The 25,258-nt window shown below is 37.3% G+C and overlaps 1 protein-coding gene across 2 annotated transcripts; it reads right to left on the bottom strand.

Annotated features, from left to right (window-relative positions):
* Window positions 1–914: 914 nt before the first annotated feature.
* Window positions 915–25,258, bottom strand: POGLUT3 (protein O-glucosyltransferase 3). Of its 2 annotated transcripts, XM_082476888.1 has the most exons (8): window positions 24,938–25,258; window positions 20,088–20,285; window positions 17,566–17,852; window positions 14,943–15,159; window positions 13,328–13,524; window positions 11,846–12,040; window positions 4,581–4,685; window positions 915–3,008 (listed from the first exon to the last, which is right to left on the bottom strand). In XM_082476888.1, the coding sequence occupies exons 1-8, from the start codon at window positions 25,137–25,139 to the stop codon at window positions 2,883–2,885; spliced, it is 1,527 nt and encodes a 508-aa protein (XP_082333014.1). In that variant the 5' UTR covers window positions 25,140–25,258; the 3' UTR covers window positions 915–2,882. The 2 variants fall into 2 exon arrangements, with proteins under 2 accessions (XP_082333014.1, XP_082333015.1); XM_082476889.1 differs by lacking the exons at window positions 13,328–13,524; window positions 14,943–15,159.

The raw sequence follows: 25,258 nt of genomic DNA on the forward strand, positions 1-25,258 counted from the left end.
AGCTCTACAGAGAGAACTTGGCTTAAAAGAGACGACTTTGATCTCAGTAAGTGGAATGGCTCCACAAGAGGTTGGTGTGGGGTAGGCACAGCAGTGGTTGGGATAGGGTAAACTGTGGTTCTGTGCATAAAAGAGGGATTTTTACAGTCTGGTTAATTTTGTCCTCGACTATTTGAAGTCAAACATGCCTTACTGTCACAAGGATGATTTCCTATCCCTCCAAATAAGAAATTTATATTTCTTCTAACCTTGGCCTTCTTATGTCAGGGGAGAATTTTTCCTCTCCCTGCCTGCTATGGACTGAAAGTTTGTCCCCACCCCACCCCCCCAAATTAATATGTTGAAACCCTCATCCCTAATGTGATGGTATTTGGAGACAGAGCCTTTGAGAGCTAATTAGGTCATGAGGGTGGAGTCCTCATGATGGGATTAGTGCCCTTATAAGAAGAGAGAGGAGATAGCTTGCTTCCTCTCTTTTGGTTTCTGCCACGTGAGGATACAATGAGAATGCATCAGTCTGCAAACCAGAAAGTGGGCTCTCATCAGACATCAGATCTGCTGGCACTTTGATCTTGGACTTCCAGCCTCCAGAACTGTGAGAAATAAATATTTGCTGTCAAAGCCACCCAGTCTATGGCATATTTGTTATAATGGTAGCGTGAACTGACAAAGACACTGCACTTAACAGTATTTTCACCTGAAATAACAGAAAATAATGGTGTCAAGCCCAAATATCTTTCCCTTTAATATTAATTTCTACTCACTAGGGATTTAGTGTTGGTGGTAGAAGTTTTGATTCATTTATTCATGAAGATGTAATAGAATTAAAATTAGACCAACCCAGTTACAGAAGTACCAAAGCTACAGGTGATTCAACCCTCTTTCTTAAAAAACAAAATTCATCTGTTTCAAAATTTTATTTAGAAAATTTACTTTATTTAAAAAGTGTAAATAATATGTCACATGATATAAAATTCTAGACATAGTAGATTTAAAAATAGCATAATGGAAAATATAAATATTTATATTAATAAAATATAAATATTTTATTTTCTTATGTATATCTTTTGTGCATTTATTTTCTTTTCCTAGGTTTGTATTTTTCTTTATCGTCCAATCTGATTCATACTTACAGTAAAAACATTTTAAATATCATAGACAGGTATAAGGCAAAAAGTAAAAATTCCCTTCTCTTCATTTTCCTCAGATATTGGTGAATATCCTTCTAAACTTTCAACCACGTGGATATATTTTTTTACATAAATGTTTTCACATTATATGTGTTGTTCTGTAACTTGCTTTTTTCACTGAACACTGTCATGGAAGTCTTTCATGATAGTGCATTTAGAGCTAGTTCATTCTTTTTAATGGTTGTACTGTATTCCTTGATATATAGCTATATATTTAGCTAGCTCCCTCATGATGGCTATTTAAGGTGTTTCCAACATTTTATTAATAAAAACAAAATGTTGATAGCTTATTTTGACAAATGTAGTTATTATATTAACTTACATATCCTCACACCCCTCTCCTCCTTAGGATCTGGATCCTAAGGTAAACTGTGGTACAGCTTGCCCTTTATTTTATACTTGTGCACTTGTGCTTTTGAACAACTGGTGGGTATTCGTGTTTTCCATGGATACTTGGCTTTGATTACACTGTCACTAAATGTGCTTTTGCTTTTGTCTAGTTAAAAAAATTCTGTGCCCCTAGTGATGTTCAGTAAAGAATAGATATGACTATTTTAAAGTGGTTACATTGTTTTCCAGGTTAAGTATTTCAATTAGGAGAGTAAATATTTTTAAATTGGAGTGTGGTTATTTCTTGTTTTGGGAGTGTGTTCTTAATGAACTGAATCTCATATTGGTGGTATTACAAGGAGTGTGTAATGAATTTCTGGGTCTTAAGACTTCACCCTGTCCTAAAAGGCAAAGGAAATTTCCAAAGTTTTTATCTTAGCAACACAGCACAGTGAAATAGAGGAGGGGTGCAGTGAAGAATGGATGCTTGCTTTTGTCATTAGCTTATTAGTGAATCCCAAGATACCAGGCTTCCTGCAGCTTGTCGCAGAGGTATTTCAAGCATCCCTTTTAAAGATTAAAAAGAATTAAAGATCCCTATCTGACTACAGTTATCATTTATTTATTCAATATATAGATAATGAAGATACCGATAGGATGCTCTCATCTACTTTAATAAATGTGTTGTCCTTGATGGGTGTCCAACTCAGATAGACTGGGAATTAACTAGCTTAAGGCACTACCTCGCCTTAATTTTGTCTCAGGCCGTGGTAAAACTTAGTTAAAAAGATATGAATGAGCTTTAAAATAATTTCCCTTCATAGTCTCCAAGCTACCTTTAATAACAGAGTCATTCTCATCTTCCTTAATTATTCATATCCTTCCAAGAGGAAACTTGATATTACTGAATGCCAAAAGCAGCTTGTAGGAGGAGAAGTTATGCAGTGAGGGGGTAAAAAAAGCCCTGCAAAAATATTTTTTCTTCATCATTGGAAGGGGAAGAGGGAAAGTGAACAAGGGATAGAAACAAACCAATAAATACAATGTAAATAGTTTCATAGAGAGTTATTTATATTTTGGCAAGCCTCTCTATCTACTAGGATCCCCAAGTTTTCTTTTCAGAGAAACTATGATGCTGATAATAGCAGTGTTTACTCAAAAGATATTAATATCCTAAGATATTTGGTAATACTTGCTCTAATATTGCTCTATCCATCCACATTATATGAAGCCACCAAGAGAAGCAGTCCCCTGCATACAGTCTTCCAGGCTGTCTTCACAGTCTTCACAGCTTAGATTCCATCTGAATGCTGCCATGAAAGACGTTGCCGGCATATTACAGGAGTGTGAATATGGGCTGACTTAAAGCTCTTCTCTTAAAGGCCTTTTCCTGTGGCACTGGCAGATAGATGCACTGTCATCTGGCTGAGGAACAAGTTCCATTCCATCACGTATTTCGGGTTTGCTGGTCTGGCGCTCAGCGTATTTCTGGAATGTGTTTGAAGGCAATGGAAAGATTAGTCCAAACTTCATTCCACTCCCCTCATGCTATTGTTTCTAGTGGCTATGTATCTTCAGACTAAAACCAAAGGTCTGGTTTATCTCAGTCCTAAAGTTACTTTTTAACTTTAGTTATTATAGGCACTTGTGCGATATTTCATAATCTAGCAAGGAGCCCCATCCGCTATTTTATGTATAGGAAAGAAGCCTCTTGTAACAGGATGTCCCTACTTGAACAACAGCACCTCTCGAATTCATCCTCCACGTGTTAATGAATAATTAACTTTGCTGAATATTCAAATCAGCGAACAAAGATGATAAGCATCTCACAATAAAGTTGGTGGTTTCACACATCCTTCCCTTTAGGCCTGTAGTCACACACACTTTGTAAATGGCGACAGGCCTGTGAAATGTCCCTCCTTTTTGGCCACTGACTGAAATAGTCCTATACATTGGATTTTTCAGTTCAGTGGTTCCATGTACGTTTAGCTGTACATTCCTGGTCCTGGTCCAAATCCAACAAAATACTGACATGTGTACATGAACCTAATTAATATTTCAGAGGGAGAAACTCCTATTATTAAAATTACAGCCAGACTAGCAGAGGGAAAAGAGCTCATTTAAGGAAAAGGCTGCTTCTAATAAATGGTGTAATTAATCATTTTAATTTTTCTGTGAGAGGGTAGTAGCTCAGGCATCTGAGGAAATTTATTTTTTTTCTGCCTCACAGAAAAATAAGTTTAGGTTAACAACAAAAACATAACTTCTTATTTTTCTCTTCTGGCTAAATTTTACTGAGTAAAACACAAGTTAATTATTCAAAGAACCAGTCCTTGGATTCTTGGAAGTGCAGTAAATATCTGTACTTCAGAATTCAGCCCTAAGGTTTTAGATTATAAATAAAGCTGACCCTTAAACAATGTCGGGGTTAGGAGTACTGACCCTCGGCACAGCTGAAAATCTGTGTGTAACTTATAGCTGGCCCTCCATATATGTGATTCCTCAGTATGCACGGTTCCATGTCCGTGGGTTCAACCAACCTTGGATTGTGTAGTACTGTAGTATTTACTACTAAAAAAAACCCACATGTAAGTGGACCTGCACAGTTCCAACCCATGTTGTTCAAGGGTCAACTGTATTTTTCATTTGTTTGTCTTATACAACAAATTAAATATTTGTTTTCCATCCTGTACTGATAGCAAAAGTGCGGCTCTTAAGTAGTAAGGAGAACAAAGAGGTAGATATTTTGAGCAGAGAGAGATGTTAATGATCTCTAGTCCAACCCTCCTATTTTCCATATGAGGAAAGATGTTCTCTGAGGTTCAGAGATTTTAATCTATATTTGTAATGGCGCTAAGCATTGTTTTTCATAATACTGAATGGAGATAAAAATATGGAGGCCACAAAGGGACTTAGCACTATCTTTCTATAGGCTGGCACCTCAGCATAGCCAGAGTTCCACAGGCTGACTGACTCTTGAACCCCTCCAGGAAGCAAGCATTCAGGCCATGCATTTGGTCTGAGGACACTCAACCAAGCAGATGGAGCCTCTGAACTGACCTGTAGTACTCTGTAATAGTAGCAGTAAAGCCTGTGTGGCTGTAGCAGATCCCTAGCAGTCAACTGCCCTTCTTTTGCAATCTTCTTGGCTTCCTCATCATTTTCCTGAAAAGTTTAAAAAGAAATAATGAATGAAGATTACTCCTGTGACTCACAAAGAAAGCTAAGTGTGAATGTGAGGTAGGACAGGTGTAGGGTTGAATGTGAACAGCATGGGAGAGATGAAACATGAAAATATAACTTAAGAATGAGGCTATGGAAATAGACAAAGTACTTTCCTAGACATCTCTGCTATAGAGAAATAATCATACCTGTTTGGATCCCCCGTCGCCCAGTGCAACAACCCACATACAGCCCCTATCGTGACTATCTTGGTACTTTCCTAGCTACCCAGGAAGTCTAGGGCTCATCATCTGTTCCCCTAATCTAACCCTCTCTGCCTGATATTAAAATACAACTAGAATAGAATGAATTAGTTTTTATAACATCTCTTAAAAGCTCCATTTAAATATGTAGTCTGAGCCAAAAAGTTGTAAAATGGTACCTATGAAAGACTATATTATTGCTGTAATAAAAAATTCAGTTATTAGTACCCACAGGTTGTTCCTTCAGTACCAGGAATAGTCAGCATTCCTAATTATACTTTTAGAAAATAGCTAATATTCTATCATGCTGCCCACAGGAAAAGCCATTTGCAAGCAATTCTGACTCTTTATAAAGGGTCACAAAAATATTCTGCCTCAGGGGCACCCAGTTATTTCCATAGCCACATTGCTTCTCAGAAACAAAATAAAGTCTTACAATGGAAGGGTAAATTTTATAATTTCACAATAAAACACAAGAGCTTTTTAATACTTTTCCTTTTTTAAAAAAAGAGTTCTTACTTTATGGGAAACTTGTGATTCATTAAGAACTTGTTATCCAGAGAAAACCATAATTCGAAAAGATACATTCACCACAATGTTCATTGCAGCACTATTTACAATAGCCAGGACATGGAAGCAACCTAAATGTCCATCGAGAGAGGAATGGATAAAGAAGATGTGGTACATATATGCAATGGAATATTACTCAGCCATAAAAAAGAACAAAATAATGCCATTTGCAGTGACATGGATGGACCTAGAGATTGTCATACTGAGTGAAGTAAGTCAGAGAAAGACAAATATCATATGATATCACTTACATGTGGAATCTAAAAAAAATGGTACGAATGAACCTATTTACCAAACAGAAATAGAGTCACAGATATAGAAAACAAACTTATAGTTAACAAGGGGGAAAGAGTAGGGGGAGGGATAAATTGGGAGATTGGGATTGACATAAAATAGATAACTAATAAGAACGTATTGTACTGAGCTCTGACCGCCACAGCAACAGTCAGCTCTACCCACCACCAGAGCCTCCCATCAAGCCTCTTAGATAGCCTCAACCACCAGAGGGCAGACAACAGAAGCAAGAAAAACTACAATCCTGCAGCCTGTGGACCAAAAACCACAGTTATAGAAAGATAGAGAAGATGAAAAGGCAGAGGGCTATGTACCAGATGAAGGAACAAGAAAAAACCCCAGAAAAACAACTAAATGAAGTGGAGATAGGCAACCTTCCAGAGAAAGAATTCAGAATAATGATAGTGAAGATGATCCAGGACCTCGGAATAAGAATGGAGGCAAAGATCGAGAAGGTGCAAGAAATGATTAACAAAGACTTAGAAGAATTAAAGAACAAACAAACAGAGATGACCAATACAATAACTGAAATGAAAACTACACTAGAAGGAATCAATAGCAGAATAACTGAGGCAGAAGAACGGATAAGTGACATGGAAGACAGAATGGTGGAATTCACTGCTGCAGAACAGACTAAAGAAAAAAGAATGAAAAGAAATGAAGACAGCCTAAGAGACCTCTGGGACACCATTAAACGCAACAACATTCGCATTATAGGGGTCCCAGAAGGAGAAGAGAGAGAGAAAGGACCAGAGAAAATGTTTGAAGAGATTATAGTCGAAAACTTCCCTAACATGGGAAAGGAAATAGCCACCCAAGTCCAGGAAGCGCAGAGAGTCCCATACAGAATAAACCCAAGGAGAAACACGCCGAGACACATAGTAATCAAAGTGGCAAAAATTAAAGACAAAGAAAAATTATTGAAAGCAGCAAGGGAAAAACGACAAATAACATACAAGGGAACTCCCATAAGGTTAACAGCTGATTTCTCAGCAGAAACTCTGCAAGCCAGAAGGGAGTGGCATGATATACTTAAAGTGATGAAAGGGAGGAACCTACAACCAAGATTACTTTACCCGGCAAGGATCTCATTTAGATTTGATGGAGAAATCAAAAGCTTTACAGACAAGCAAAAGCTTAGAGAATTCAGCACCACCAAACCAGCTCTACAACAAATGCTAAAGGAACTTCTCTAAGTGGGAAACACAAGAGAAGAAAAGGACCTACAAAAACAAACCCAAAACAATTAAGAAAATGGTCATAGGAACATACATATTGATAATTACCTTAAACGTGAATGGATTAAACGCCCCAACCAAAAGACATAGACTGGCTGAATGGATACAAAAACAGGACCCATATATATGCTGTCTACAAGAGACCCACTTTAGACCTAGGGACACATACAGACTGAAAGTGAGGGGATGGAAAAAGATATTCCATGCAAATGGAAATCAAAAGAAAGCTGGAGTAGCTATACTCATATCAGATAAAATAGAGTTTAAAATAAAGAATGTTACAAGAGACAAGGAAGGACACTACATAATGATCCAGGGATCAATCCAAGAAGAAGATATAACAATTATAAATATTTATGCACCCAACATAGGAGCACCTCAATACATAAGGCAACTGCTAACAGCTATAAAAGAGGAAATCGACAGTAACACAATAATAGTGGAGGACTTTAACACTTCACTTACACCAATGGACAGATCATCCAAAATGAAAATAAATAAGGAAACAGAAGCTTTAAATGACACAATAGACCAGATAGATTTAATTGATATATATAGGACATTCCATCCAAAAACAGCAGATTACACGTTCTTCTCAAGTGCGCACGGAACATTCTCCAGGATAGATCACATCTTGGGTCACAAATCAAGCCTCAGTAAATTTAAGAAAATTGAAATCATACCAAGCATCTTTTCTGACCACAACGCTATGAGATTAGAAATGAATTACAGGGAAAAAAACGTAAAAAAGACAAACACATGGAGGCTAAACAATATGTTACTAAATAACCAAGAGATCACTGAAGAAATCAAAGAGGAAATAAAAAAATACCTAGAGACAAATGACAATGAAAACACGACGACCCAAAACCTATGGGATGCAGCAAAAGCAGTTCTGAGAGGGAAGTTTATAGCTATACAAGCCTACCTAAAGAAACAAGAAAAATCTCAAGTAAACAATCTAACCTTACACCTAAAGAAACTAGAGAAAGAAGAACAAACAAAACCCAAAGTTAGCAGAAGGAAAGAAATCATAAAGATCAGAGCAGAAATAAATGAAATACAAACAAAGAAAACAATAGCAAAGATCAATAAAACTAAAAGTTGGTTCTTTGAGAAGATAAACAAAATTGATAAGCCATTAGCCAGACTCATCAAGAAAAAGAGGGAGAGGACTCAAATCAATAAAATCAGAAATGAAAAAGGAGAAGTTACAACAGACACTGCAGAAATACAAAACATCCTAAGAGACTACTATAAGCAACTTTATGCCAATAAAATGGACAACCTGGAAGAAATGGACAAATTCTTAGAAAGGTATAACCTTCCAAGACTGAATCAGGAAGAAACAGAAAATATGAACAGACCAATCACAAGTAATGAAATTGAAACTGTGATTAAAAATCTTCCAACAAACAAAAGTCCAGGACCAGATGGCTTCACAGGTGAATTCTATCAAACATTTAGAGAAGAGCTAACACCCATCCTTCTCAAACTCTTCAAAAAAATTGCAGAGGAAGGAACACTCCCAAACTCATTCTATGAGGCCACCATCACCCTGATACCAAAACCAGACAAAGACACTACAAAAAAAGAAAATTACAGACCAATATCACTGATGAATATAGATGCAAAAATCCTCAACAAAATACTAGCAAACAGAATCCAACAGCACATTAAAGGATCATACACCACGATCAAGTGGGATTTATCCCAGGGATGCAAGGATTCTTCAATATACGCAAATCAATCAATGTGATACACCATATTAACAAATTGAAGAATAAAAACCATATGATCACCTTTGCAGAAAAATGCAGAAAAAGCTTTTGACAAAATTCAACACCCATTTATGATAAAAACTCTCCAGAAAGTGGGCATAGAGGGAACCTACCTCAACATGATAAAGGCCATATATGACAAACCCACAGCAAACATTGTTCTCAATGGTGAAAAACTGAAAGCATTTCCTCTAAGATCAGGAACAAGACAAGGATGTCCACTCTCACCACTATTATTCAACATAGTTCTGGAAGTCCTAGCCACGGCAATCAGAGAAGAAAAAGAAATAAAAGGAATACAAATTGGAAAAGAGGAAGTAAAACTGTCACTGTTTGCGGATGACATGATACTATACTTAGAGAATCCTAAAGATGCCACCAGAAAACTGCTAGAGCTAATTAATGAATATGGTAAAGTTGCAGGATACAAAATTAATGCACAGAAATCTCTTGCATTCCTATACACTAATGATGAAAAATCTGAAAGAGAAATTAAGGAAACACTCCCATTTACCATTGCAACAAAAAGAATAAAATACCTAGGAATAAACCTACCTAGGGAGACAAAAGACCTGTATGCAGAAAACTATAAGACACTGATGAAAGAAATTAAAGATGATACCAACAGATGGAGAGATATACCATGTTCTTGGATTGGAAGAATCAACATTGTGAAAATGAGTATACTACCCAAAGCAATCTACAGATTCAATGCAATCCCTATCAAATTACCAATGGCATTTTTTACGGAGCTAGAACAAATCATCTTAAAATTTGTATGGAGACACAAAAGACCCCGAATAGCCAAAGCAGTCTTGAGGCAAAAAAATGGAGCTGGAGGAATCAGACTCCCTGACTTCAGACTATACTACAAAGCTACAGTAATCAAGACAATATGGTACTGGCACAAACACAGAAACATAGATCAATGGAACAAGATAGAAAGCCCAGAGATTAACCCACGCACCTATGGTCAACTAATCTATGACAAAGGAGGCAAAGATATACAATGGAGAAAAGACAGTCTCTTCAATAAGTGGTGCTGGGAAAACTGGACAGCTACATGTAAAAGAATGAAATTAGAATACTCCCTAACACCATACACAAAAATAAACTCAAAATGGATTAGAGACCTAAATATAAGACTGGACACTATAAAACTCTTAGAGGAAAACATAGGAAGAACACTCTTTGACATAAATCACAGCAAAATCTTTTTTGATCCACCTCCTAGAGTAATGGAAATAAAAACAAAAATAAACAAGTGGGACCTAATGAAACTTCAAAGCTTTTGCACAGCAAAGGAAACCATAAACAAGACGAAAAGACAACCCTCAGAATGGGAGAAAATATTTGCAAATGAATCAATGGACAAAGGATTAATCTCCAAAATATATAAACAGCTCATTCAGCTCAATATCAAAGAAACAAACACCCCAATCCAAAAATGGGCAGAAGACCTAAATAGACATTTCTCCAAAGAAGACATACAGACGGCCACGAAGCACATGAAAAGATGCTCAACATCACTAATTATTAGAGAAATGCAAATCAAAACTACAATGAGGTATCACCTCACACCAGTTAGAATGGGCATCATCAGAAAATCTACAAACAACAAATGCTGGAGAGGGTGTGGAGAAAAAGGAACCCTCTTGCACTGTTGGTGGGAATGTAAATTGATACGGCCACTATGGAGAACAATATGGAGGTTCCTTAAAAAACTAAAAATAGAATTACCATATGACCCAGCAATCCCACTACTGGGCATATACGCAGAGAAAACCATAATTCAAAAAGACACATGCACCCGAATGTTCATTGCAGCACTATTTACAATAGCCAGGTCATGGAAGCAACCTAAATGCCCATCAACAGACGAATGGATAAAGAAGTTGTGGTACATATATACAATGGAATATTACTCAGCCATAAAAAGGAACGAAATTGAGTCATTTGTTGAGACGTGGATGGATCTAGAGACTGTCATACAGAGTGAAGTAAGTCAGAAAGAGAAAAACAAATATCGTATATTAATGCATGTATGTGGAACCTAGAAAAATGGTACAGATGAGCCAGTTTGCAGGGCAGAAGTTGAGACACAGATGTAGAGAATGGACATATGGACACCAAGGGGGGAAAACTGCGGTGAGGTGGGGATGGTGGTGTGCTGAATTGGGCGATTGGGATTGACATGTATACACTGATGTGTATAAAACTGATGTCTAATAAGAACCTGCAGTATAAAAAAACAAACAAAACAACTAATACTAAACTTTCATTGGGTTATTTGTATGGAAATATGTTAATATAAATGTTTCAGACATTACATGAAATTTCTAAAAATCTTATATTTGTATTTGTATGGAAACATGTATGGAAATATGTTAATATAAATGTTTCAGACATTGCATGAAAAAAAAAAAAAAGAACGTATTGTATAGAATAGGGAACTCTACTCAATACTCTGTAATGACATATATGGGAATAGAATCTAAAAAAGAGTGGATATATGTATATGTATAACTGATTTACTATTCTGTACAGCAGAAACTAACATAACATTGTAAATCAACTATACTCCAATAAAAATTAATTAAAAAAAGAACTTGTGCCTTTTTTTCTAACGGGGGAAAACAAAAGGGTACCATAATTGCTTTAAATGTTTTCTTGTGCATAAAGCACTTTAACCCTGCTCTTTTTAATCTGTAATTTGCATTTGGTGTATGTAATTTGCATTTGGTATGTGTGCATGAATAAGGATACTTTAGAAAAATCTATATTCTATATAATACTGGACTTCAAATCTTCTAAAAATCCTCAAACATATTGATAGAGGGTATTCAAAATTGTCCTGATGTTGATTCTTCAGATATTTCAAGGGAACAAAAATTTCACAAAATAACATTTCTTTTGACTAAATTATGTCAAATTAAATTGTGTTATGATGGAACTCGTGTAACTAATACTGGTGAATTTGTGATTGCCTAAAGAAACTAAAATGGCAGAAAGCATACCTTGGCCCATTCAACTTTCTCTAGTAGATCACTAAGATTTCTTTTAATTGGAACATAATGTTTCCAAGGCTTTAGTGCCATATAGAAATGTTCATAATATGGTGAGTCCTGCTTCAGAACCAAACTGTCACCAAGCATGAGGTATGGATATCTATAAGCAGCCACAGTCCCGTCCACATTCACTTGATACTTGTACTAAAAGATTAAAACAAACATAAACAAAAATTTTAACAGTCATTTGTTTCACTTCTGCTTCTTGTCAACATTGTAACATTAAATATAAAGAAGTTATTTCCCAACTTTAGTATTTACAAGTTTTATATTTTATTTTGTAACACACATCTTCTCTTTGTATTAAAATCATAAGTAGCATTTAACAGGTCAATTTTAAGAAATACAACACATTTAAAGATAATAAATAATTTTAGGAAATAGGGATACCTATTTCAACTATGTCTATGTAATGGGAAATTCAGATTTCTGTAACCAGGTAAGAAAACTATTTCCAAAGCTCTATATTTAGTAAAGTTTAATATTGATAACAATTTACACTTTCACTTATTTCATTTGTTCCTTATACCCATGTTAATATGAAAAAGGAAGGCATTATTACCTCAAAGTTCGGTTTTAAGAGTTGAGGAGACAGAAGGCTGGAGAAGACTAAGGACTAGTGTGATGCTGGTGACACAGTACGGACATATTTGTTGGATTAATGAACTTTGATTTACATTTCAAAGTCACTTTTCATTCAATTGTAATAATGTGAAGCAGATGTTACCTCCCTCTCTTTTTTTTTTATTAATGATAAAATTTGTTTCAGAGATATTTATAAACCTCTATTCTATGAGCCCAAATCCCATGCTCTCTTCATTATATCACACTGAGAGGAACAGGATATACTAACAGATTTGGTAATTACTTTTTTCTTAAATAATTGTTACCAAGGACTTTACCAGCCAGTCAGATTTTGTCACATTGTCACATCTCTATCTCCTTTGAGCCTTATACGGTGCTCTGAAGGAGCTAGGCAGGCTCACACATGTTAGAGGCGAGAGGTGCTAAGAGATGAAAGCCCCACAGTTAGTGGCAGAGGCAGGAGTGGAGGCAGGACTTGAACCCCATTTTACTAGCGTAGAATTCACACTCTTTTTATTTACAAGATCGTTTTATGTAAAAGACATTTATATTCCCAGTTTATTTTAAAAAAATACAAAAAAGAGGAAAACAGGGAAATATACCAAAACTCTAGGTTAATCCTTGTACTATATTTTGAGTATTAAATACAGTTCTGAGCTATTTGGTAGACAAAGTTAACAACAACAACAAACAAGAAACTGCATGAGTTTCATAATTCCCTATGCCTGATAAGAAAGTGTGTGTTGGGTCACAAGATGGGAGAAATCTGCCCAACCCCAGCTATTTGGTTGACTTTTAATACAAGTTTATCACTTCATATCTATCCAGGAAGACTTAATTGCATACCTTAAAGAAGTCAAAGAAACCTATCAATTTAGCTTTTCCAAGCTCCTTTTCTTTTTCTTGGAAGAAGAAATATCCTGTAATTCCTGCATCTAGTAGCTGTGGATTATCTTTGGACAGCTGCACCAACTGGAGCCTCTCCTCTCGGCTATCTCTACCTCTAAAGAAAGCTTTCTCTGTTTTATTGATCCAGGAAGGTCCTAGAGGTTTGAGACCATAAAAAAATACAATTATGAATCTGACATTTTTATCTTATGGTAAGTATAATCATCTTTAATCTACCTATGTCATTTAAGATGCTAAAGCTCTTTTATCATCAACACATCTAAAGTAAATGTTACTTTTGAAAAATATGCTCTGATTTTATCCTTTTGTGTACTAGTGAGAGGTCACTCAAAAAGTGGAGTTTCTATTGCATGACATTAGGAATTATCCAAAATAATGCTGGATCAAGTTCAAAGCAAAAAGAGATTCCATGACTTGGCTTACTCATCAAGGCATTAGTTTCTTCCATCTTTTGTGCTTCACAAAAAAAACAAAAAACAAAAAGCAAAAGAGCTAGGCTTTTGTTATTAGAGTGACTAGAACAAAGTATAGAATTAAGTAACATCCACACATCTTTAATTCTTAGGTTGCTCAGAATTTTGAGCATATCACTTTTGAATACAGTGAAGAATTTTTCTAGTATGTTGTTAAATGCAAATAAGTTTTGTATAACTTAACTATGTATATATATTTATATCCTCTCTTTCCTGGGAGGGAAATAATCTGGAAGAATTAATTTAGCTCTCTTTCTATTATTCTAAAAAGAAGTCATTAGTTAACACCTGTCAGTGTTCTAAGGGATAAATCATAAAACATAGAAACTGTAGGGGGTCAACCTCTTTACTATTTTAGCATACTTCTCAGGAATTTACTGTTATCAAATAAAAAGTAGGTCAGTTTTCATTTCCCATTACCTTTAGAGAGTTTACAAGGAGTCTCTAGTCTTGTCTACTAAATAAGTCCACTAAACTGCTCTAAACAGAAATAGAGACTTGTTAAGACAAGGCAGGGTTTTTTCTATTCAGGGAGTTCAGTTTAATAAAAAGGTGTGTAGTACCATAAAACTAAGGCCATCAAATAGGAGGAAAGGAATTCAGATTGTAAAGGATCAAGAGAGGCAGAAAGAGGGAAGAGGAGAATTTCTTACGGTGCTCGAGGTTGTAATATCCAAATTATACTGTTATCACAATTCTCTTACATATGAATATAATTTTATATTTTTCAGAATTCTCTCTCACTTCATCCAGCAATATAAAGGCACTGGAGTCAGAATTAAGTTAAATGATAGTTTTACCAAATATGTATTTTCAAATGGTATTTACAAGTGACCAACTCAAAGGAGACTCAGTTACAGTAGGTTCTGGACATTACCAGCCTAATCCACATATCTTTAATTTCTGGATTAGAAGAATCCTAAGCAAAAACCGCTTTAGAGTTTAGAGTGCTGTTTTTCTTTTTTCCTGGCTAGAAAATGAGAACAATGGTTATTTAAATATATACACATACTCTCTCTGATTGAACATTCCTTTCACCTTTCTTACTTCTAAGCTTTTTCTTAGGGAATGACTTTTACCTGTATTTCCCTGAATAGAGAGGAGATCATTTGTAACACCCCTCATAGCTTCAAGTGTGGAGTGGGTGATGTCATATGTTGGAAGGATAACATCTCGTGAATCCAGAGAGCCACACCATGAAATGATAGGTAAAGGGCCAGGGGTTTCATTGACTTTTCGATGCTCCAAGGGCCAATCTCCAAGATTAACATAAAATTCTAAATCTGGGAGAAGGACCTAAATAAACAAAAGAATGCTTATCAGTGCTGGGAAGACCTCAGTCTTTGGTACTAAATGCTTCAGTTCTTTGGCTTTTAAAATATTTCTGATAAAACTGAAATTTGAAAATAGTAGAAGAGAGAAGGATGCCTCTCAGGCATCAGTAGTATCAGAAAATCAAGGGTGACGATTGTACATGACAATTCACTTGAGTAGGAGTTAGCTACCTCTGCTCAGAGGTGGCATTTAAAACTGTTGTGTATTATAGATGTGGAAACTGTGTAGAAAGGTGTGAATGAGTGGCTTCAAGCACCTTTTCTGCCAGCTGCTTAAATGAGAATCTACAAAGTTAGACCCAAGCCCTTGTTTTCCTTCACTGTCAAGCCTTTTTATAACATCTATGTTTGTCTCTGGAATCTGCTATCCATTTCTATCTCCATGGTCAATGCCTTAGTTTAGGCCTTTATCATCTCTTACCTAGATTGTTGCAATAGTTGTCCCTTACTAGATGTTCTGATTCTAGCCTCTCCCCACTCTAATCTGCTCTCCACATTACTGTCCAAATTTCTAAAACCCAAATTAATGTTACTATTAAGCTTAACAGAAACTTAAGCCTATAGGACAAGGTCTAAACTCTCTGGCTGGAATTCAGGCCCCACTCTCTTACTCCAGCTTAGCTCTGAATCCATCTTCCATCTGCCGTGTACCAGAAAACTTTAGTTACTCTCTGAAAATGCCACCCACTTTAATATGTAATTCTCTTCACCTAGAATGCCCTTCTCTTACTTATTCACTTGGCAGTCTCCTTTCTCATCCTTCACACTCAGAGCTAATGTTACCTCCTCTATGACTCGCCTTCCTCAGACATTTTAACCCTGGGTACCTACTTTTCTTATGGGCCTATCGTGTTGTGGTACAATTACTTGTTTGTATTTACATCCCATCCTCACTTCTGAATAACAAAAACAAGTTCCACTAGAGTGAGCTGTTCAAAGACCAGAGGTGAGTCTCACTTATCGTAGATCTCCTTTCAGTCACTGGGCAAAGAACCTGGAACAAAAGGGAAGGGCAAAGGGATATGACTATTCACCTTAGTGCTTCCCTGTTATCATTTAGTAGCTCATTAGTAAGCTCCACATCAGAAGTTCTCACTGTAGAGCAGGATTTCTCAATCTTGGCACTATTGATATTTTGGTCTGGGTAATTCTTTCCTGTGGGGGCTGTCTTGTGTATTGTAGAATGATTAGCAGAATCCCTGGCCTCTACCCACCAGATGCTAGTAGCAACTCCCCAGTTGCGACAACCAAAAATGTCCCTAGGCATTGCCAAATTCCTCTGAGGGGCAAAATCATTCCTAGTTAAAAACCACATGAGTACAAGATACAGAAATACAGGGCAGAGTGGATTCATGGTAGCCCAGGAAGAAAGAACTGCCTTTAGGATCAGATGCCCATAATATGCTCATATGCTCATACGGTGGGCTGATGGGGAGGTAGGAGGCAACTGCTATTTAAAATAAGAATTGATTGCAGCCCTACATTCCATGTGCTTGGGAAATTGTATAACTCACATCAGGAAAGCTGGCTTTTGATTTAGAAAACTACCTTGATGGTCTTTCTGGGTGAGAAAGGTAAAAAATGCCCATCCTCATCCTTTACTCTGTATAATCAGGAACAAGAAAGAACAAAAGGCAGTTTGAATTGCTCTGCTTAAGAGGAATTTATAGGAATTTGGCAAATGTGGAAAGAGGGGCTGAATAGAGGGATTGGGGGAGGAGTTGCTGGGGATGTGGAGAAGTCTTTTGAAAGACAGAAGCCCCAGTCATGTTTAGTAAGAAGCCAAGACTTGAAGATCAAGGACAGCTAGTGAGAAATTCCCAGAGGCAAGGATGACTGAGAGTCTGATTAACACAGGGATGTCTATTTTTAAATGTTAGGATTTTTGTTTTGTTTTGTTTACTCTGCATTGGCACAAAATAACCTCTCTCTGTTACCCCAACATTCAACAAAGTGTGCAATGCACTTAGGATAAAACAAGGAAAATGTGTCCTCAGTTCAACTTATTTTGAGGTGGCAAGAAGAAAATTGCTGTAGAAAGTGAAATCTGAATGGAAGGAGTATTCAGCAGGATTGGGGAACTTGAAGAAGTCACCTTGCAGCTGTAAATGTCTGGGAGTTCACAGAAACCTTGGGAGAGCACTATATGGCCTACTTACCTGGGATGGGGGCTCAAGCCATTTAACTTAAATATTAAAGGAGAGAGATATCCATAAAGGTGAAGAACTTATGAACACTCAGGTGGCAGGCAGATGCACATTTTCAAGCCTGGAATCCATTTCCATTCTTTACCATTATTATTCTAAGAATTAAATGTTACAAATAAATAATTAAACTATTTTTAGAATCAATGAATTCATTCTCATACCTTTCTTGCCAGTGACAGCAAAATCTCATCTGAGAACATTTTGAAGTCTGTGTATTTCCCTAAAGATCTCCGGTAGATGAGGTTACTGAGAATCGTGTAATGAACAATAGCACCCCTCTCATCCCCAAACCTTTCTGGAACTTCGTTTAGCATCTGCTGGAGATTGATGCTGGGGAAAGAAGCAAAATCTTTTGCAATCTGTGGTTCCTTGGCTGGACAAGACAGAGTTTTCTGCCAGGTCTGAGGATCCTCTTCTGGACACTCACAGTACTCATGGTACACTGGTCCTAAGGAAAGCAAAACACATACAGTGCCAAGCTCCATTAACATGCACTGCAACCCAGGGAGTTGTTTCTGCCCCTGCTGTGAGCATGGGATGACTTCCTGGTAAATTCTAAGATTATCCAGACAGGGATAGTCTGCCCTAAACAAATCAGTGGTAAAAGTAGTAATGTCAGAGTCTTGTGCTCTCACCTTCTATCCTCCTTTCACCCCACCCTAGATAACCTGGTATAGCATATGCTCTCTCCCAATATAACCTACTCTCGGTCAATTTATTGAAAAATTTATTTCTAATGAGTTATAAATGGCTGATGAGCATAAACAACTTACTTTTTAACAAGGAAAAAGAGAATGTATTACTTTTCAGGCATGATTATGTAGCAGGGGTGGTGATTTTTTAAAACAAGAAGAGGTCTCTTCCTCTGAGTCCCTAAAACTACCTCCGTCAATGCATCTCAAAGAGGAAATATGAAACCTAAGGGCATCTTGCAGTGTAATTTTAAAGTGGTCAGACATAAGTATAAAACTATTCTGAAGACTCATTTAAAAAAGGATTTATGCAAAATTTATATCTTATTTCAAAATATATCCATATTTATTTTAATATAAAAATAATTTTTTTAAGTTATTCAATTTTCTTGAGAATTTCTACTTCAGACAAGTAATAGGGACCAATTTACCCTCCTACCTGAAACTACCAAAAAACAGATAAAATATATGAAACAACATTTTTCTTTAAGACATTGGACATCAGGCAATGGACAATGAGTTTGAGAGATGAGAAACAAATGAGGTAAACCCTACAGTTCCTAAAGCTTACTGCCTAAAGGAGTTTCTAGGTTGTGGAACATGGAGGAGGAATCCAGGCAGAGCCCAGCAGTCTCACTGAGTTGAGGAGACAAGAGCTGAAAGTCCAGTGAGATCAAGGCAGCTAGAAGTTGTAGGACATACTCACTGCACAGAGAGGACTCCAGAGATCTGTACAAGGTTCCCTTCAAATATTTAAGGCATACTGACCAATATATATGTTTGAGGAAACTATCCAAGGCAGAGAAAGAACCATCCATAAGGATTAGAGGCAACAATACCCATTGTTCATACAGGGCTGGGAATAGTGCCTATTCATAAAAGCCAGACTGGAAAGCATTCTAACTCACAGAGGTTGGATAGAGTATGCAGAGATGTATTGCCTGAGTAGTAAGGAATAATTAGTCCTAGACTAAACATGGCTCTGGGCCTGCCTAATAAATTGTAAAAGAAAATTTGAAGGATCAAACTAATTCCAAATAACTTAACTGCATCCTAGAGAAAAGCTCAAGAAGATGAGAAAGCATCAGGCAATGAAGAATACAGTGGATGGAATTAATGACAAATTGGGCATTATAGAAGAAAAGATCAGTGAACTTAAAGATATAGCAATAGAAACTATACAAAACGAAATGGAGAAAAAACATATTTTTAAATGAGAAGAGCATAATTGAGTCATGGGATAATTTCAAGTTTAATGTATGGGTAATTAGAATTCTTGGAGGAGAGCTGGGGTAGAACAGAAAAAATATTTGAAGAAATAATGGCCAAATTTTTTCTGGATTTAATGAAAGCTATAAACCCAAAGATCCACAAACCCCAAGCACAAGAAACATGAAGAAACCTACACCAAAGCACATAATAATCAAATTGCTCAAAAAAACTGATAAAGAGAAAACCTTTAGCAGAGGATCAAAGATACAGATGATGGAAGATTTATCATGGGAAATAATGCAAGTGAGAAGACAGTGGAACAGTATATTTCAAGTACTAAAAGAAAAAAAAACTGTCAACCTATAATTTTTGAAAGACATCTGTCTTTCAAAAATAAAGGCAAATAAAGACTTTTTCAGATATCCAAAAGCCGGAAGAACTAATCATCAGCGTTCTCACATTAAAAGAAAAGCTAATGGAAATCCTTTAGGTAGAAGGCAAATGGTACTAGATGAAAATATGTATCTATGCGAAAGAATGAAGAGTACTAAAAATGGTAACTACCCGGGTAAACACACAAGATTTTTTTGCCTGTCACTTAAATCACTTTAAATTACTTAGTTTTTCTCTCCCTTAAAATATCAAGTTAAATTGAGCTCCAGAAGATACATATATAATGTTTACCCTGTTGCACATGACTTTAAGGTCATCATAAAGCATTCTGAAAGCCATGGAGTCTACTCATAAGGCTGGCTCTGGTTTATGTAATAATTACTTACCTTTCAAAATATAGGGAGACTGAGCGACATGTTCATCACCATAAAGGACCTCTATCTTCAGCCCTTCACTGACAGTTTCATACATCCTATATCGCATCAAAAATGTCCCATCATTCCTGTCCAAAGGTTTAGGGACGTGAATCCGAACTAACTCTTTAGGTGAGAGAGATTTGATTACTACTTTGAATAGTGTTTGGCCTGAAAGAAAAAAAAAATTATAAGTAGTTCTACTATTTCATGGTTATTTTGTTTTACTAATTACTGGGTAAGTGTCTTTACACAGAAGTTATTTTTTCAGTACTATCGATGGTAAACAAAATTATTTTAGTTTGGAAGATCTTTGAGGCCAGGAACTACGTTTGGTTTATGTCTCAAAACCAAGGATCTGATTCAACATTTGATTCCTTAGTCATTCAATAAGATTTATTGAATGAACAAAATCATTGAATAAACAAATTCTTCAAAAAAACAAGGAAGAGATTAATTTTTTGCCTATTTGATCTTTTCTCCTTTGGGTAGGTTTAAAAGCCCAGGTAGTTAAAAATCCATAAACTTTTAGGATGACATAGCTCTAAGGCAATCTAACTTACTCCTTGTAAAGTATGCACAAGCTTTCTTTGTAAACCATTTTAATACCTGATAAACCTCAATTCTGAAGAAATACCCCTTTTATTAACCCAAATTTCAAGCTATACTTCCAAGCCCATTTCCTTAAGTAGAGAGAGATTATCTAGTTACTAGACTCTGCACAAATGCAACACACTCATACGTACACACAAACTCACATACCTTTGTAAATACTAGAGTTTACTTCTCTAAATTTGTTTCCTCAAGTTGAAATGAAACAGTTATACTGAGATGATCTAACAACCTTTTCAAATCCAGAATTCTGTGGGTTTTCTGTTCCAGGATAGACAATACCTACTTAGCAAACTTTCCCTTCTCTTTTTGCAGTATATTAGCTGACTTTTCAGGCTTTGAAACAATACTGTTGCAGGAATAAATGTTGGGACTTCTTTCTTCAGAGAGTACAGTGGACATACCTGCACTCAGTGCAGATCTGATTCTCAGGAGCTTTAAGAATAAAGATCAGTTAATGTCTTAACCACAGTTAATCACCTACCAAAGGAATTGTTAAAAAAAAAGTGGTGAATCCTCTGAAATACACAGTCCTAGTAAACAATAAATTGTGATCAAATAGTCTTTCATCTCACACTATCATATTTCATAATATTCAAATATTAAGCATATTTTTTGTTTTTTAAAATTAATTTTTATCATAGTTGCTTTATTTTTTAATTTTATTGTATTAAGCATATTTAACATATATTTTTGAAATTACTGAAGAAAAAAGTTTGTTTCTCCTGTTCTTAGTTTCTAAATCTAGTGAGTGATGTTTCTACTTTTTTTGATCTTCAAGGGTTTTATTTTTTCTCGTGGGTCAGAAAAAAATGTTTCTCAGTCTCTTCAATTTAGTAATAGTAATGTAGTATCTGACATATTGTTACTACATAATTAAGTACCAAACACATGCTAATTGAATGAGAATGCAGTGACTAAAGGAGACAAAAGGAGGTTGGCAATATCAAAGCCTTACATCATTAGAATCAGAAATTTTGCAGACTTTTGATTTGGAAAGAACACATTTTTTAAAAATTCACTTACTTAGCCAGGGGGACTGTGCCAGTCACTGAGCTTGAGATTTTCATATGCATTTTCTCTTATTTATTTCCTCCAATAACTTGTGAGGAAGGTATTTATCACCCCATTTTACAGATCAGGAAGCCAAGGCTCCCTTGAAGAATTTAAGTATATACCTTGCCCAAGGTCTCATACCTATGAGTAGCAGAGCCAAAATTTGCACACAGCTTGAATCTTTCTTCTTTCAAAGCCCATTCTGAATCCAGCTTGTCACATTGTGTAATGTTAACATATAGGTTCCCAAAATTCATAGTTGGAGAAATAACCTCTGACATTCCTGGTACAATGGAGTCAGCACCTCCCTTGTTGTTTAGGAAGTTTATTAAGGCTCTCTACAGCTGCAACAAAAGTGTTGACTCCATCTGGCCAAGGGAACAGAGTCCCTGAAGGCCAACTTGTTACACCTTGAGGCTAAATGGAAATCCTCCCAAATGTCTGGCTGCCTGCTCACCATGGATACTCTATAGGGTCTTAGTGAAAACTGGTTCACAGTGATCAATTACCAGTGATTTGATAAAAGGGAAAGACCATTGAACTAGATATTGAAAGGGTTGGGTATCTGGTTTTGACTCTGATCCTTAGCCACTGTGGGGCCACAGGAAAGACATTTATTTTCACTAACCTGGTTTCTTATAGGAAAAGTGAAGAGAATAATATCTACCCTTCCTACCTCACAGGATGCTTAAGGAGAGCAAATTAAACAGGGCACAGTTCAAAACACTGAAGTGCTACACAAGATAAGTTTATGAAGATATCATTACTGATGAAGGTAGAGGATGACTGAGGAGAAAATGAGTACTTGTATCCTGCCATCTTGACATACTCCAACCACCCTCTCTCCACCCCTTCTTTCTTTTCTTTTACAATATTTACTGAGCAACTCTGCCAGGCATTATGTTAGATGCTGGGAATATAACAGCGTCAACAGGTTCTGCCTGCATTCATAATAGAAGGAAATAATCTAAGTCAGATGTTAGTGAAAATAAAGATATAAATCGGTTTTTTTTCCTCATTCAAGGTCACAAGGGATTGAGTAGGATAGTCAAACTCAAGGGATTGAGTAGGATAGTCAAATAGTTAGCTTAGAAACCCCATTAGGGAATTGTAGATAGAGAGGGAAATTTAGGGGGCTTTGGGAGACCACAATAAGATTAATGATCACTCAAGAAAGTAATGGGAAAATCCTGAAACAATGTGGGCTTGCTTGACTCACAAAGCAGAACAAGTTGCTTAGCATCAAAGCCAGATTGGCTTGCTTAACAACAAAATCAAGCTAACTTGATTAGCAACAAAATCATGCAACAGAAGCACGAGACATGCCCCAAAACGATAAAACAATAGTAGCATGAGACTTACATCCTGCTCAGTGAGCTCAGTAAGTTAATGACCCCCAAAACACGCTCTTTGCCTGATGCCCTAAAAACAATAAAACAATAGTGGAGAATAAGACCTACAACCTGCCTAGTGGTGTCATCAAGTTAATGACCCCCAGCACATGCTCTGTGCACACACAAAAAAACAATCATTTATGGAAATGTGGCATCTACCCAAGAGAGACAAAGAAGGTCTTCTCCCCGTCCCCTGTCTTCCTTTGATTGTAAAACTGTAACCCACTAAGCACTCAGGGGAGAGCAAGGCTTGCCTGCCCACTTGTAAGCCTCACAAGTGTTCTATTCTAATTAATCACTTCTTATCTATCACTTTGCCTTTCGCTGAATTCTTTCTGTGTTGAGACATAAAGGACCAGGCTCCTTGGAGCCCCCTGAAACAACACCTATCAGTTTCAAAAGGGCATGGACATTTTTCATAAATGATATATTTTTAAAAAATTACATTTTCTAACTGTTGAAACTCATATTTTTGCACATTAGGTTTGTAAATGTTTAAGATGCTTCATATGTTGGGAAAATTACTTTCCAGAAACATTTGACCAATTGTGCTCCCACCAGCAGAGGATGAAGGTCATTGTCTGAGAGTATCTCATTAGCAGCTTTGAGTATTACCACTTAAAATTTTTTTGCCATTATTTTTAGATTAAAAAATGGAATTTTATTTGAATTTATAGTTCTTTCATTAAAAGTAAGATTAACAGTATTTCCTTTTGGATCATGTAACTTTCCCTTTTCACGTATAAATTAATTTTTTCCTTAGTTTTCCATCTTCTTTTCTTTCTAAAGTCCTCTCCCATTTATAACATTATAAAATTAATTTTACAAAACAAAGAAAACTATAAAGAAGGAAATACACCCCATGGTGAAAGACTGAATCTGGGTTTAAGAATCTTTTCTTCTGATCCTTAGGGCCATGGAGAGTCTTTCTAAAACTGAAAAAAACGTATTCAGTTTTCCACCAGCAGCGGAAGGGGCACTGGGTATTCTGATTGTCTCTTTGTTGATAAAACAGGGTGCCAGTTGGCAAGACATAATTTAGACATAAATTATCAAATCCTGACCGGCAACAACTTGAAACTAGCGGGACAAGTTGTAAGACGTTGCAAAGGTAAGATATTAAAGAGAACGTGGGAGGATGATTGGGCAGAAGGGATTCAGGGCGATATCCACCCTCGGTAGAGGTAAAACCTAATGCGTTCTGAGTTTCGCTAATTCCTGCAATCTGCTTTCAAGAACTCAAAACTCTAAGAAAATAACCTAGTCTGCAAAACTGCCTCCTTTCTGCCTACTGCTCTGATACTTCCTTTGTGTACGAGGGAGCTGTTTCAAACCCATCAGGCCTAAACAGTGTAACCCGATCCGATTCTTGGGCTTGATGACTCAACACGTGAAGGCACTCCCTGCAAGCTGTAACAGATGAGACTAGTCAGGGGTGGAAAGACCATCTCCAACTTGAGACTCACACTGCATTCATTAACACCCCGGGCGCCATCCATTCGGAATATCAGTCCTTGCATGTTAACAAAGGAAGGGCCCTCGGAGTTCATTTTTTCATTCAGCAGACTCTTGTTGCAACTGCCTCTCGCCTTCGGGTCCGGGGAGAGGGAGAGAAGAGGAAGTGACCGGACTCGGGGGAAGGACGCCACGCCGGTGGCGGGCGGATTCCCGAGAGGCGCGGTCGCGGTCGCGGCGGGGACGCGCGGCGGGGACGGAGGGGAGCGGGCAGCGGAGCGAGGGAGGCCCGCGGCCGAACGCTACCTGGGGGCGAGCGAGTGAGGTTTTGGCCCTCCGAGTTGACGGCCTGCAGGTAGAAATAGCGGACGGGCAAAACGACGCCCGCCCGCAGCCCGGGCCCCCACACCAGGCTCCGCGGCGCGCTGACCGGAGCCTCGGGGGCCCCCGCGGCCACGAGCAGGGCGAGCTGCAGCGGTAGCAGCGGAACCAGCGGGAGGCGGCGCATGGTCTCCGGGCCGCTGCGGTCCAGCTCGGCAGCGGCGGGGAGGGGACGGGGGCGCGGCGGGCCGGAGCTGGGCCCACCCCGGGGCGGGCTGCGCGCCGCCGCCCGCCGCCCCGCCTCCG

Source organism: Balaenoptera physalus (genome assembly GCF_965194825.1).
Source record: "Balaenoptera physalus genome assembly, chromosome: 10".
Taxonomy (NCBI): domain Eukaryota; kingdom Metazoa; phylum Chordata; class Mammalia; order Artiodactyla; family Balaenopteridae; genus Balaenoptera; species Balaenoptera physalus.

Bases quoted from the DNA above. Each gene is read 5' to 3' on its own strand.
- POGLUT3 (XM_082476888.1), bottom strand. From the start codon at position 25,139: ATGCGCCGCCTCCCGCTGGTTCCGCTGCTACCGCTGCAGCTCGCCCTG. The intron at 20,286-24,937 runs GTAGCGTTCGGC...TTTTTCTTTCAG, and splicing joins CCTCACTCGCTCGCCCCCAG to GCCAAACACTATTCAAAGTA. The intron at 17,853-20,087 runs GTAAGTAATTAT...TGCTTTCCTTAG, and splicing joins GTCTCCCTATATTTTGAAAG to GACCAGTGTACCATGAGTAC.